General features: G+C 41.9%; 1 protein-coding gene and 2 long non-coding RNA genes across 4 annotated transcripts; 1 reads left to right on the top strand and 2 right to left on the bottom strand.

The window, feature by feature from the left end:
- Positions 1-2,195: 2,195 nt before the first annotated feature.
- On the bottom strand, positions 2,196-9,574 carry LOC139835053 (uncharacterized). 2 transcript variants are annotated; one of them, XR_011750789.1, is made up of 4 exons: positions 6,488-9,574; positions 4,269-4,436; positions 3,186-3,299; positions 2,196-2,496 (listed from the first exon to the last, which is right to left on the bottom strand). It is a non-coding gene; the product is annotated as an uncharacterized lncRNA (long non-coding RNA). The 2 variants fall into 2 exon arrangements; XR_011750788.1 differs by lacking the exon at positions 6,488-9,574 and having other exon boundaries at positions 4,269-5,392.
- Positions 9,575-10,598: 1,024 nt separating this feature from the next.
- LOC127327798 (uncharacterized) lies at positions 10,599-11,115 on the top strand. The gene is made up of 2 exons (XR_007868740.1): positions 10,599-10,735; positions 10,814-11,115. It is a non-coding gene; the product is annotated as an uncharacterized lncRNA (long non-coding RNA).
- Positions 11,116-11,235: 120 nt separating this feature from the next.
- LOC139829951 (polyubiquitin 11-like) lies at positions 11,236-11,804 on the bottom strand. The gene has a single exon (XM_071825020.1). It carries the CDS (start codon positions 11,802-11,804, stop codon positions 11,340-11,342), a length of 465 nt encoding a protein of 154 aa, XP_071681121.1. The 3' UTR covers positions 11,236-11,339.
- Between the last annotated feature and the right edge of the window lie 421 nt (positions 11,805-12,225).

Here is a 12,225-nt window from a genome sequence, read left to right as displayed (position 1 = left end):
CCAAGCCTTTGGTCTGATCTGTGCATCTTCACCAGTATTCTCGCCTTGGCTGAGGCTCGGGGGGCAGCTGGCCTGGTAGATGCTCTGTTTTAAAAGCCGATTGGGGTGTCATCGGCTGGTCCTTCGTAGAAACCTTCTTCAAAAATGGGAGTTCACGCAGAAGTGGAAGAGGCAAGGCATCATGATGGAGGATACTGCGACGGTTCTGCTCTGCCACGACATGACCCGACGAAGGAAAAGCAAAATGATTTTGGAATTGTCATTTCCAAAACCAGGGGGGCATGTGTTATCACCAGAATTTGACCGGATCAGAGGTGGGCCGCGATTGGAGATGGGCTTGAAGAATATATATATGGAAGAATATGTGAACCGGTCTTGTACACGAAGTTTGGGCTAGTTTGCCCTTATATCTGTAATATAGTAGGATACGTGTCGATTAGATAGAGTTTGGCCCGTGCCCGGTTGGGATTATTCCCACGTTAGAAAGTCCCCTGGACTATAAATATGTATCTAGGGTTTATGAAATAAACAACAACCAACGTTCAACCAACAAATCAATCTCGGCGCATCGCCAACTCCTTCATCTCGAGGGTTTCTACCGGTAAGCAACATGCTGTCTAGATCGCATCTTGCGATCTAGGCAGCACAAGCTCCACGTTGTTCATGCGTTGCTCGTGCTGAAGCCTTGTTGATGGCGAGCAACGTAGTTATCATAGATGTGTTAGGGTTAGCATAGTTCTTCGCGTAACATGCTATCGTAGTGCAGCCCTTGCATGTCTAGCCGCCCTTACACCTATCTTAGGTGTAGGGGCGGCACCCCGCTTGGTCATTATTTAGTAGATCTGATCCGTTACGGTTGCTCCTTGTTCATCAAGGATTAGTTTAATATCTGCAATAGTTAGGCCTTACAAGGGGCTGGAGGATCCAGCGGCACGTAGGGTGTCGTTTGCTAGTCCTAGACAGGATGTTCCGGGGATCAACCTCGTGTTGGTTTTTAGGCCTTGTCTAGGATCGGCTTACGATCACCGTGCGTGGCCGCGAGGCCCAATCCTGAGTAGGAGGATCCGATTATGCGGTGAAAACCCCAAATCGTCGTAGATCTCATCAGCTTTATCTTGATCAAGCAGGACCACCATATATTCGTGCACCCCGTACGAATCATGGGTGAATCGGCTCCCTGAGCCGATTCACAGGATAACCTGAGAGCCGATCGAGGCTCGGATTTAATGTTTACGTGTATGCCATGCAGGAAACTAAGCGAGGCATCTCCATCACCTTCCTGACCAGGTATAGGTCAGGTGGCACGCCCTTGCATCAGCATCGGACGTGTGACCAGAAGGCTTTGCGGGCCGTTGCTCGGAGGGACCCCGGCCAGCCGCAGCCCTGGGTTGTTCCCGGCTCTACGGTGTTGCCCGTCGCTGCCCGCCAGTGGGTTTCTGACGACAACAGTTTATGATCCACTCTTATATTCAACCCTGAAAGTTCATTTGTCCTATGCATGATGGGTGAACTGGTATCTACTTTCTCCCCTAGATGCAAACTGATCAGTTTTGATTTGTCATTGAATTTGCTGGGCGCTTAAACGGTGCTCATCGTTTGGTTGTTCATTACTGCACATTCAAAGGCTATTCTAACAAGTGGGATTACGTACCTTCACTAAATCTGATAATCCCAACAGAGGCTGTAAACCTGATGAGAAATACTCCCTGATCACACACAAGGTATTAAAACAGGTTAGATCTCAAAGCATGAAACAACAAGTCTCCTAACAAGTGGGGAGACAACCAAAGCACCATAGATAAATTGTCAATTTACCACCAAAGTAAATTCCATGATTTTGATTAGAATGAAGAACCAAAGCAAACTGCACTTTTCAAGGGATTGATGCCACATAACCACAGTCTTAATTATGAGGCATTCCTGAACCAGCACACTATTTCGTAATCATGAATTCATGAGGGAAATAAAATTATCGATGCAAAGTTCCTGAATAGGCATCATGTAGCACCACAAATTTTAACTTACAAGAGAATTGTCGATATATCTCTTTGTGTACAAATTTGTGCTTGCTCGTGTGTTGAGGATACTAACATTCATTATGTAGTAATGCCAGACTAAGACTACTAGCATGGAAGGGCGCGGCGGCACGCCGCGCCGACTGTGTAATATGATGGTGGTAATAATTTAAAGCCATACTTGAATTGATAAATATTTTCTTGTTTAAACCATTTACAAAGGAGCAGCTTATAAATATTCATTACCAATCATCTTAAAATGCACTATTATGATGGCTTGCACGCTCTTAGAACTATTATGAGCAGCTTACATACTGTTACAAACTTGGTTATTATGACGGCTTGCACGCTCTTAGCAATATCATTGGAAGCAGCTTCAATTGACGCAGCATGAAATGAGTATGGCGGGCAGATTGCTTAAGCGCCAGCGAGGATTCATTTCCCCTTGAACAATTCTCTCTCCAAATGTGGCCTCCTCCATCTGCAGAATAGAACATGCCACTTTAAACATGACATTATGCATTGGAACTGTTAACTTCTTATTTGTAGCAGTTAGAGGTCTCTACTCGCCCTGCTTTAAAAAGAGCCTCTAAATGCAATATCAGTCAAATCATTGGTGTATTAGTTATCAAACAAACTCGTTCATCTTTTGAGAATTGAAAAGGCAAGGAAATAGGTGGCAAGCACTGTCTTTCTCATGGTCAGCCAAATCAATATACCCATTTTATCCCCCGCCTAAGCAATGCTAATCATTTAGAAACATCAGTTTTGGGCACTTATCTTCATGTCATGTCACATGTATAGTCATCAAAAGAAACAAAGTTTTTTGACGATGAACAGCTTATGATTATAGAGGAGGGAACACAATTTTATTACAGAGAGCAGGATTGTGTCTTAAGTACGGAAAAATGCATAATCTATAGACTTAATTATGTAAAGAAAATAAAGATTGATGTAACGGTAAGCTAAAAAAAAGGTCAACATGTGGTGCGTGTTTTACTGGTGAGGGATTTCGTGTCACAGAAAGCAGCAGTTCTTCAGAACAATACATAAACCTCAAGAATGGATTTTGTCACACAATGCAGTATTGATTGTGGCCAACAAAATGATGTTGGGCCAAACTAATATTTAGTACAACATAAATTTAAAGAAATACATGAGAAAGATCACCTGATTCCAATGGTGATCTTTTGGAAGGCGCAAATGAGTTGATCTGATCATGACAGCAGGCTTTTGGGACCAAATGAAAGCTTGGAGATTGAGCTGTTGCCTTCATCCTTCTATCTGGTTGCATATAATAGTTTGAGACCAATTTTCCGAAAATAACAAATGGAATGGTGCATTCGACTCCTCTGAATACGAATATGCAAAACATGTGCCTCATCTGAATACGAATATGCAAAATGTGTGAAGGGTAACATATCACTATGTATGGGTATTGGGTAATCAGCTAAACAATGGTCTTTGCTCAATATGTATGCATCCCTTGTTCTCCTTACCAATTGTATTGTTAGATTTATAATTCTGGAGGAACATCAAGCAGTATTTTGAATGAAGTGTTAGATCTGCTCATATACACGTGCACACGTGCACATGCAGTAGTAAATCTACAGAATGCTAATCAAATTTGCCACTGAAATTGTGCAAGTAATGGGTAAGATCAAACCATCGTTCAGCTCCAACTATGCACAATATTTCTACATGGCAACACTCATTTGTAGGGAAACCATCAGATGCAGTGGGGTCTTTCTCTCCTAGATGTTACTTGGGTATGTCTCTCTGTACCCCTCCCGCACGATTGCTAGTCCGTCGCTTCATGATGAGACGTACAGAAAGAAATGGACATCAACAATGTGATGGTAGTATGGATATTTATTTGGAATGATTCATATCTATGTCAAGAAAAAGATGTACGCAATAATAATTGCAGGCTATGTGTGTATTAACAAACCAATTAACCAGATCTCAACTCTCAAGATAAATGATTGGCATCAATTTGAAGTACACAACTTAGTAGCTAACTTTGTGGTTACAGTTGGGGTTCAAAGATTTCTATGTATCAAAATTGGCATACAAGTGACAACCTTGGATTAAAAACAACCTCAACCGCCTATGGTACACATTCCACCAACTGTTGAAGTTCATCATAGTACTAAGAAATATTAGAATGAATCACAATAACAGATAGTGGGAATCTAATAAGCATTGGAAATTTTCCAAGAAATAATGTTTTTTGTTAAGTACAAAAACTACCTGCATGGAATTTACGGAGAACCATCTTTCTCTGGTGATCATCCAGCAAGTGTAGGGTATGTGATCATTCTAGCTCAACTCCACCTCTTTGCCTTTTCACCGATTTCCGTTCCAGCTTACTCTGTGGGAGGGCCTACACTTTTTCTTTCTTCCTTGCAATTTCTCCACCTGCATTCAGGCCCAGAGAAAGAATATTTGGGGTTGGGAAAATAAATAAAATAGTTTATACTTTATGGTATGATTACAGTATGGTAGCATGTGTAAATGTAGCAACAGGTTGGAACAAAATCAGCTCAAAAAGTGTGGCTTTGGTCTGCACCCTGAGGTCTTAGCAGACAGAGTTGACATGTAGTACATAAATTCAGGAAAGCCACAAAGATGTATTAGAGCAAATAACTAAATAATATCCATCCATGTTAATCCCTTTTCCATACAGTGGAATTTTCCTGTTACAACCACTTTTAAATATTTACACCTATTTCAGTTTTTTATTCAATAACACCTAGAAAATAAGGGACCATAATCGACACTCCCTTTCTAAAACTAAAACATATATGTCGAATACAGGGATACCTTAAACCAATAGCACAAGTAACCGACGACACATTTGTTATCTGTAAATAACTGGTAGTTTTTTTTAGTACTGAACTGCTCGTCTAAAGTACTTCGAAGCATACACCGGTCTCAGTAATGTCTTGTAGGTAGGTGCATTTATATTTGACTGGTGTACTTTTCTGGAAGATGCTTACATGAGTTAAAGAATAGTTAGGACAACATATCTTGAAAGGAATATAATAAAATTAGTTTCCAACTGATAATCCCTAATATATACCTAAGACCCCAGAAATGCATTAATAGAATAATACTCCCTTTGACATATGTTTCAAAAAACGCCACTTAAAAAAGGAAGAAAGTGAAGTCATTCTTTCAAAATAAGGAGTGTGCAATATTAAGGGATATATATATAAGAACGCTATACAAAAGAAAATGATCTCTTTTTCAGAATATAATTGAACCAGTTCAGAGATATAAGCAAGCAACATATATAAGGTTCCTGGGCACCACAGTATTAAGGAAAGTAGCAAGGACAGGCGCGGCGGCACGCCGCGCCCTTGTGGCACCCGTGGGTGTAAGAATAATAGATGTTTCTATCGTACATTACGAAGACGATGCTGGGGTTATGCAGAAAATCAGGGAATACACACGTTAATTTTTTTTTATCAATTTTGAGAGAAAAGTTGACTTGCTATCACATAATCCTCAGGATCGTGTTCTTTACAAATATCATTGAACTTATATAGACCAAGGTAGATGGAAGAAGCAATTCAAAATGCACATTTCTGTTCCGTAATTTTCTAACCCAAGGTAGATAGAAGGAGAAATTCAAAATGCACAGTTTAGTTCCATAGAATCTGCTAACCTGTTAGCACCTCGATAAATAAATGAAAAAAATGGTAGGTGATGATGTTCGTGTTCCTATTAATATGAGGAAAATTGAAGTCCCTGTGGTTAATTAGACAGAATATATTTACAAAAAAGCAGAATGGGATTTTGCTTGAGTTAGTGTAGTGTCATGGTTCAAAATAGGGATGGGATGTTGGTCAGAATGTTCCATATAAAATCTATCTCCCTCTCATTTATAGTTGAAGTATTAATCATTCTTTAGAAATCTGAACCAAATAGGAATTGAAAACACTGACAGAGAACTCCTCAGGAGCAATGCGGAAATAAGCTGAATACATATATTAAATATTAGGTATATATGTCAATACTATTAGGCAACCGGTATCAGCCGTACCATGTATATAAAACTGTCAGATATGAAAACTGTAGCTATACTCTACAATATAGGGATGCAGCACTGCAGCTATATAAACCACAAGAATATAAAACTGCAGCACGGAATTTTGATTGCAGTTATAGATATGAAAATTGTGTACCATGTATCCAAAAAGGGCTCTTTCGGAAGTTAAGAACAGAAAATAAAGTAAAATGACATTTACTACAGCTATATTCTACAATATTATTGCAGCAGCTCATAGTTGGTAGTGAGCATTTCTTACACCCTCTTTGAGATGAAGTGTATGTAACTGTCAAAGATCTATACGAAGTTTCTTTATGTAACAAATATCACAAAACTTAGCCGACTACCTGAATATAGTAAGTATAAGAAGAAGAAAATAACAATACTTCAACAGTAATATGATCAGTTGTAAGACCTGATGCTCCTCCTTGTAAGATTAACCTGACCATAGTAGCTTCCTTCCATATTTCTAAAACCTGATGCTCTTCCTTCAAACATTAACGTGTTTGAGAAGTTATAAAAGAAGACATGCAAAGATCATGATCTAAACTGGAAATCTAGAAATTGAAGAGAAAATAGATAGCCGAAGTATTGTACGAAAATGCTAATATGGCCCCGGCACAAAAATATCAACACATGTATCAATGCTCCGAACCGAGCTCCAAGTTTGAAAGCAAAACAATACAAATGCTTCTAATCTCGATATTGCTTTGTTGCATTGTAAATTGGATGTATACACGAAATTCCTGCTGTAACCATTGTGACGAATTGCCATCCAAAGAAATTACTATGAGGAATTTAGGACCGGTTCAACCTTTTTTGTACAGAAAATATAGAAAGAAAATGGACATAACTGAATTTTAATATTTAAAGAAGGGAGGAGGGGAACTATCAAACTCCTATGGCCACAGACAATGGCAGACAATTGGGTGACGGAGGGATTGGCGCCAGAAGGAATAACATGGGTAGTAGATGGTGCACAGATTGTGAAATCGGACTGAAGGGTTAATCCTAGGCGGCGAGTGGTTGTCAGAAAATTCAGATGAAGGAAGTCTTCGAGGGGCCTTGTCCAGTTTATTAGTGATTTAGAAAAGTATGAGACACTAACCAAGAAAAAATTATCGCTGTATTGCTTGCTTGACAGCTTGGTTCATTGGCATTCAAATGTGGGTCAGGAAGATTACTGACCACTGATTATAAAAATATCGACTCTAAAGTAATAACCTGCCCTTAAAACTCATCATTAGTACTTCCTCCGGTCCATATAAAAATAACTTAGTATAAAAATCTGCGACACTTATTATGGATTGGAGGGAGTAATCATTTGTAGAGCTTATCTTAAAAGACACATATCTTATTATCTATTTATAGCTTGGCTACCTACTACAAACCTAAACCAACAATGCATACTTTGTGTTTTTCATCTCCGTCATACAAGTTGTAGCATAAGGAAGTTGGTGTTCAGATATGAGACATAACAGGCTTTATCAATATACATTATCATTTTCATTGTGTAACGATGCATCATGCATCCATTTGTTTGAGTCACATCGGAAATACATGAGACAATCCTGAAGCCAACATCAACCTTGTAACTCTATGATAACACTATATCCTATAATGTTGTAAAACATAATATAAATATCAGGAAAATAAAATTGGAATGCAGTTCCAATATTTTAGTTATTAATAATAAGCATTGAATAAAAGACGTTAAAAGCATATGTGAATACTGGAAAAGTACTACCGTCTATCTATATTTGTGTCTCCATCCATACACAAAATATATCTTAAGATCAGAAGTAGTACTATAATTATGATAATCAAACTATCAAAGAAAATCATTTCAATGGAAACTCATATGTATCTGGTAACAATACTTATGAATGGAAGCTAAGCAAGAGTTGAATTAATTTGTTGGAGCAAGTAACTATAAAAGTTTGTGGAAGCCAACCGTCAGTACAGTCAAATAGCTGAAACAAAATACATGAGATATATGTATGATCAACAAATTGCTCACTTCAAATATATATTTTAAGCACTCATGGAAGAAATATCATCTGAGTCTAATTTGCATATTAGTATATCAGACAAAGAGTCGAACAAAACAAATAGATGGTTGCAGGCATAAATTAGGACATGTCAATGCAATTTGTTTACCTAACATAACAGTCTACATGAACTGTAACGGAAACTTACTGTATTCAAGTCTTTTTCCTTCAGAATCCCTTGACCAGCTCTCCTTCTGGATCTATTGGGCTGAAACGTACTGAACAATATAAAACATGACTGGACTTATAACAGCAAGAAAAATAGATCTTCAGTCTCAGAAATTTCAGAAACTTTAAACAAAACAGTAAATCACAGGTAGGAAAAAATTCAGGCTTTCCCTTTGCAAGATTGAACATGTGACAGCGAACCTGGAAAACACACTACTACCGAACCTGCAATCCAGACGTGCTCCTTGAGTAAATCTTCCATAGAACCATCAACTCTCCACGGACCAACGACACTGGTAGAAGACCAAACCAGCTGCTGGAGTGCTGGACGCGGCCTACGCTCGGTGCTGCTCATCGCGGCACGCACGTACCTGCAGTAGTAGCATCCGTTGGAAGAACGGCTGTGTGGGAAGATGAAATAGACACTCTCACGCGTGCAGATGACAGGGAGCGTGATGGAGACGATGCGGTGGTGTACTACAAAGTGAGCGGCAGCAGCATGATATCTGCCGTGGACTCCATCCTCGCGGAGGCGGCCGATATGGTTGTTCTGGAGCAAGTGCTTGGATGAAGACCGTGCCCCTCAACGACACGGCGGCGCCATGTCCAGACTCAAATCCCGCAGATGAAGCAACTCCCCACCGGCGACAGTCCGGCAGGGTCGGCGGCCGCCATCCAAATGCTGAGCTACAGTGGGAAAGCAGAGCGGGGGGCAGGTAGGGCGCCTCGGTGACGGCCACCACTCCGAGGGGACCCCAGCCTAGGCCACGGCCGACGACCACGAAGGAGACCCTGGCAGCGGGTCAGCACCTGGCCCCCTTTACCCATCGCTTCTCCCACTGTATCCCCGTGTCATTGCACGATGAATAGACGTCAGGGCGCACCCGCGAGGACCGCCGCTACTGGGAGCCCCTCCGTCCATGCGCCTCTTCCCCACTCCTGCCGCTAGATTTCTCCTTGCCGACGGCGTCGTAGTTGTCGGTGGCGGCGGTGCGGCCCAAAGGAAAGGCAACCCCGATCCGGAATTTCGGAGCAGCCGCCGGCGTTGTTAGCCGCGCTGTGCCGACCCGGCGAACCAGACATCAGGGCCTAGCGTCGCCATCTAGGAGAGGAGCTATGGCGGCGGCGGGGGACGACGGGAGCGGCATCGAAGGACTAACACGCAAGGCCGGCGGCCACGGAGGAACTCGGGCATGGAAGGGCCGGTGCGGAGAAGAATCTGAGGCAAGGGAAGATGGTGGAAGTAGAGGATGGTGAGGTGAGGGTAATTGATGTGGAGCTCTCGAGGAAGATGAAGGAAGGGCGTCCAACTTGATGGGAATCTTCTGAAGCCAACGGGGACACGCGTAAAAAATTAAGGAGAGAAATCCATCCGGTCAAAGCGGTTCTGAAGGACCAAATCCATCACGCATGGATCTCAGCTGGCCCATCATCTAAACAGCAAAAGCCACACAGCAAACGAACCAATATAACCCATGACAAAAGCAGAGACGAAGGGATGGGACCAAAACGCACACGCGCTGGCAGCACAAAAATCGGTAGCTCCTCTTAAATTCTCACACGGCACCTAAGATGCATACCGGAAAATACCCAGCAGTAATCAATCAGAAAGTAACTTAGGTGTCAGCTGCAGGCTAATCTGAAAAATAATCCAAAATTAGGAGAAAAAAGATGTTTGTTAAGGTTTAGTATAGTAGTTATAGTCACATATATTGGATGGCAGAAGGTACTACCAGATTTTACAGGTCCAAAGAAACGGCCAGATCCAATATCATCAATGTACTCTTATGCAATATTTAGTAAACCATTAGAATTTCAATGCTCTACCATCTGCGGGAAAGCAATGGTTGAACTGTAGTATTACTGATTTTGACTTAACCATGAGAAAGAACTTCAAATGTGTGTTCATGAAAAGAACCAAGAAAATCTCCTTAAAAATCAGAATTTATCTTTTTGATTGGTTCATCTAGATAGATACATTGTAGATATGATAATTAGGGGAAAGAAAAAGATGCGTTATCAAACATATAGTCGTATAGTACTAAAATCACCAGACACACACCACACATCATCTAGCACTCCCTATTTAGCATCTTTGCCGCCAATCCATTTTTTCATGCAAATACTTCAAACATTCAGGTATGCACATATAGTAAACTTTCATAAAGCAATGGTGATCTGAATTGCAGCTTTTGATATGATCGAGTCTGAATTCCGTAGTCTTTGTGCGGATGTGCTCCTCTATCTTCTTCCAGTTGCAGCCAAACCTGAAATCCACATGAATCAATCAGCTTGCTCAGCGAATAGCAATGGTGATCTAAATTACGTATCAGTGCCATGTCCTTGCTCTGACCTGTGAATGGCATCAAGGATTCATCACCTTCAGTAGATATCTCCCTGATGATTCCAGGAGATCTCTCGATGATGCCCTCGAATGCTTTCAGGTACCCTTTATATGCTTGCACCATTAATCGCCCAGCCATGCTTCAAGGGATTCTCTGATCTGGGACTTTTATTTCCAGGAGATTTCTGATCACAGGTGGGTGCGAAATCTCTAGATTTCTAGAATTTATATTTGATGTAATTTTATTTCCTTTCTGATGCTCTCGAATTATGGGCGGTGATGATGCCATGAAGTATGGTGCGGTGATGGAATGTAATCCCTGTAATTCTTGTTCCATGTGATTCTTGTTGCCTGATGGTACCCTGAAAGTATGGTGCAGTGATGGAATGTAATCCCACGAATTATGGTCGGTGATGGTGGACAACATTTATGGCACGGTGATGGTTGTCAGAAAATTTGTAATCCCTTGAATTATGGTCATTGATGGTGGACAACATTTATGGTGCGCTGATGCATTGTTTGATGGTGTGGTGGAAGGGTAAAATGGTCAAATGAAAATATGTAGGACGAAACCTTTGACCGGAGGAAACAGAACCAGTTCCTCCTTTTTATATAGTAGAGATAGAGATAGAGAAGATAGAGATTTCTAGTGATAGAAAATTGTAGGGGCACCCCAAGTACATAACCAGGCCAGCACTTTTGGGCTAGGTCTTCACCGGGCATTTGACGCACGACCGGAGGCGAAGGCAGAGGTGAATCGTCGACTCCTTAGTGATGCGATAGTACTTCAAGGTACGTCCGTCCTCCATCTGACCCCCGCCAAAAAGAAGCCTCTGCTCGCTCACGGGGGCGCCCTCGACCTCCTCGATCATCGCCTTGACGCTCTCGACGGTGTCCAGCTCCTCAACACGAAGGGTCCTGGTCTTGCCGGTCAGCCCCTTGACGAAGATCTGCATCTTCCTTCTCTTGGGGCGGCGCAGATCGAGGTCAAGACTGGACTCGTCCTGAATGCCGTAATCGGCGAGAGTGCACCTATCGTCCAGCTCCTTCCCGCCGAAGAGAAGGCGCTCCTGGTCCTGGATCTTCGCCTTGACAACGTTGATGGTGTCTGATGAATCGACCATGACGGTCATCGTCTTGCCGGCCAGGGTCTTCACAAAGATCTTCATCTGTTGAATGAAAGAATGGAAAAATTAGGGCGGAGTCGAGGATCTTCATCTGCCACACACCTCTACATAGCTATAAAAATATCGGACGAGACATCTACTTAACGCCAGCAATTGCCGATTAGAAAACTTGAGTTAGTGGATGCGAACAACCTCGATTCAAAGTGCCATGGATTCTGGCATACGCGTATGCATGTTCTAGAGATGGGATCAACGATGACACTACGAAGGGAGGATATATATAAGATCAGGCAGCTCGCGTATCTCACCTTGAACTGGATGACGGAGAATCCGAAGCTCGAGATTGATCCATATGTGCTAACTGGGGATGTGTTTATATATATCGCCACGAGCCCACAGCTGATTTGGTTCCTTCCAAGGCACGGCGCGCAACCCGTTTTGCCTCGTGAATCGGCGCAGAGTT

Source organism: Lolium perenne, chromosome 1 (assembly GCF_019359855.2).
Source record: "Lolium perenne isolate Kyuss_39 chromosome 1, Kyuss_2.0, whole genome shotgun sequence".
In the NCBI taxonomy this organism is placed as follows: Eukaryota; Viridiplantae; Streptophyta; class Magnoliopsida; order Poales; family Poaceae; genus Lolium; species Lolium perenne.
The sequence above is the reverse complement of the archived record's forward strand: the minus strand, read 5'-3'. Positions and strand labels throughout refer to the sequence as shown.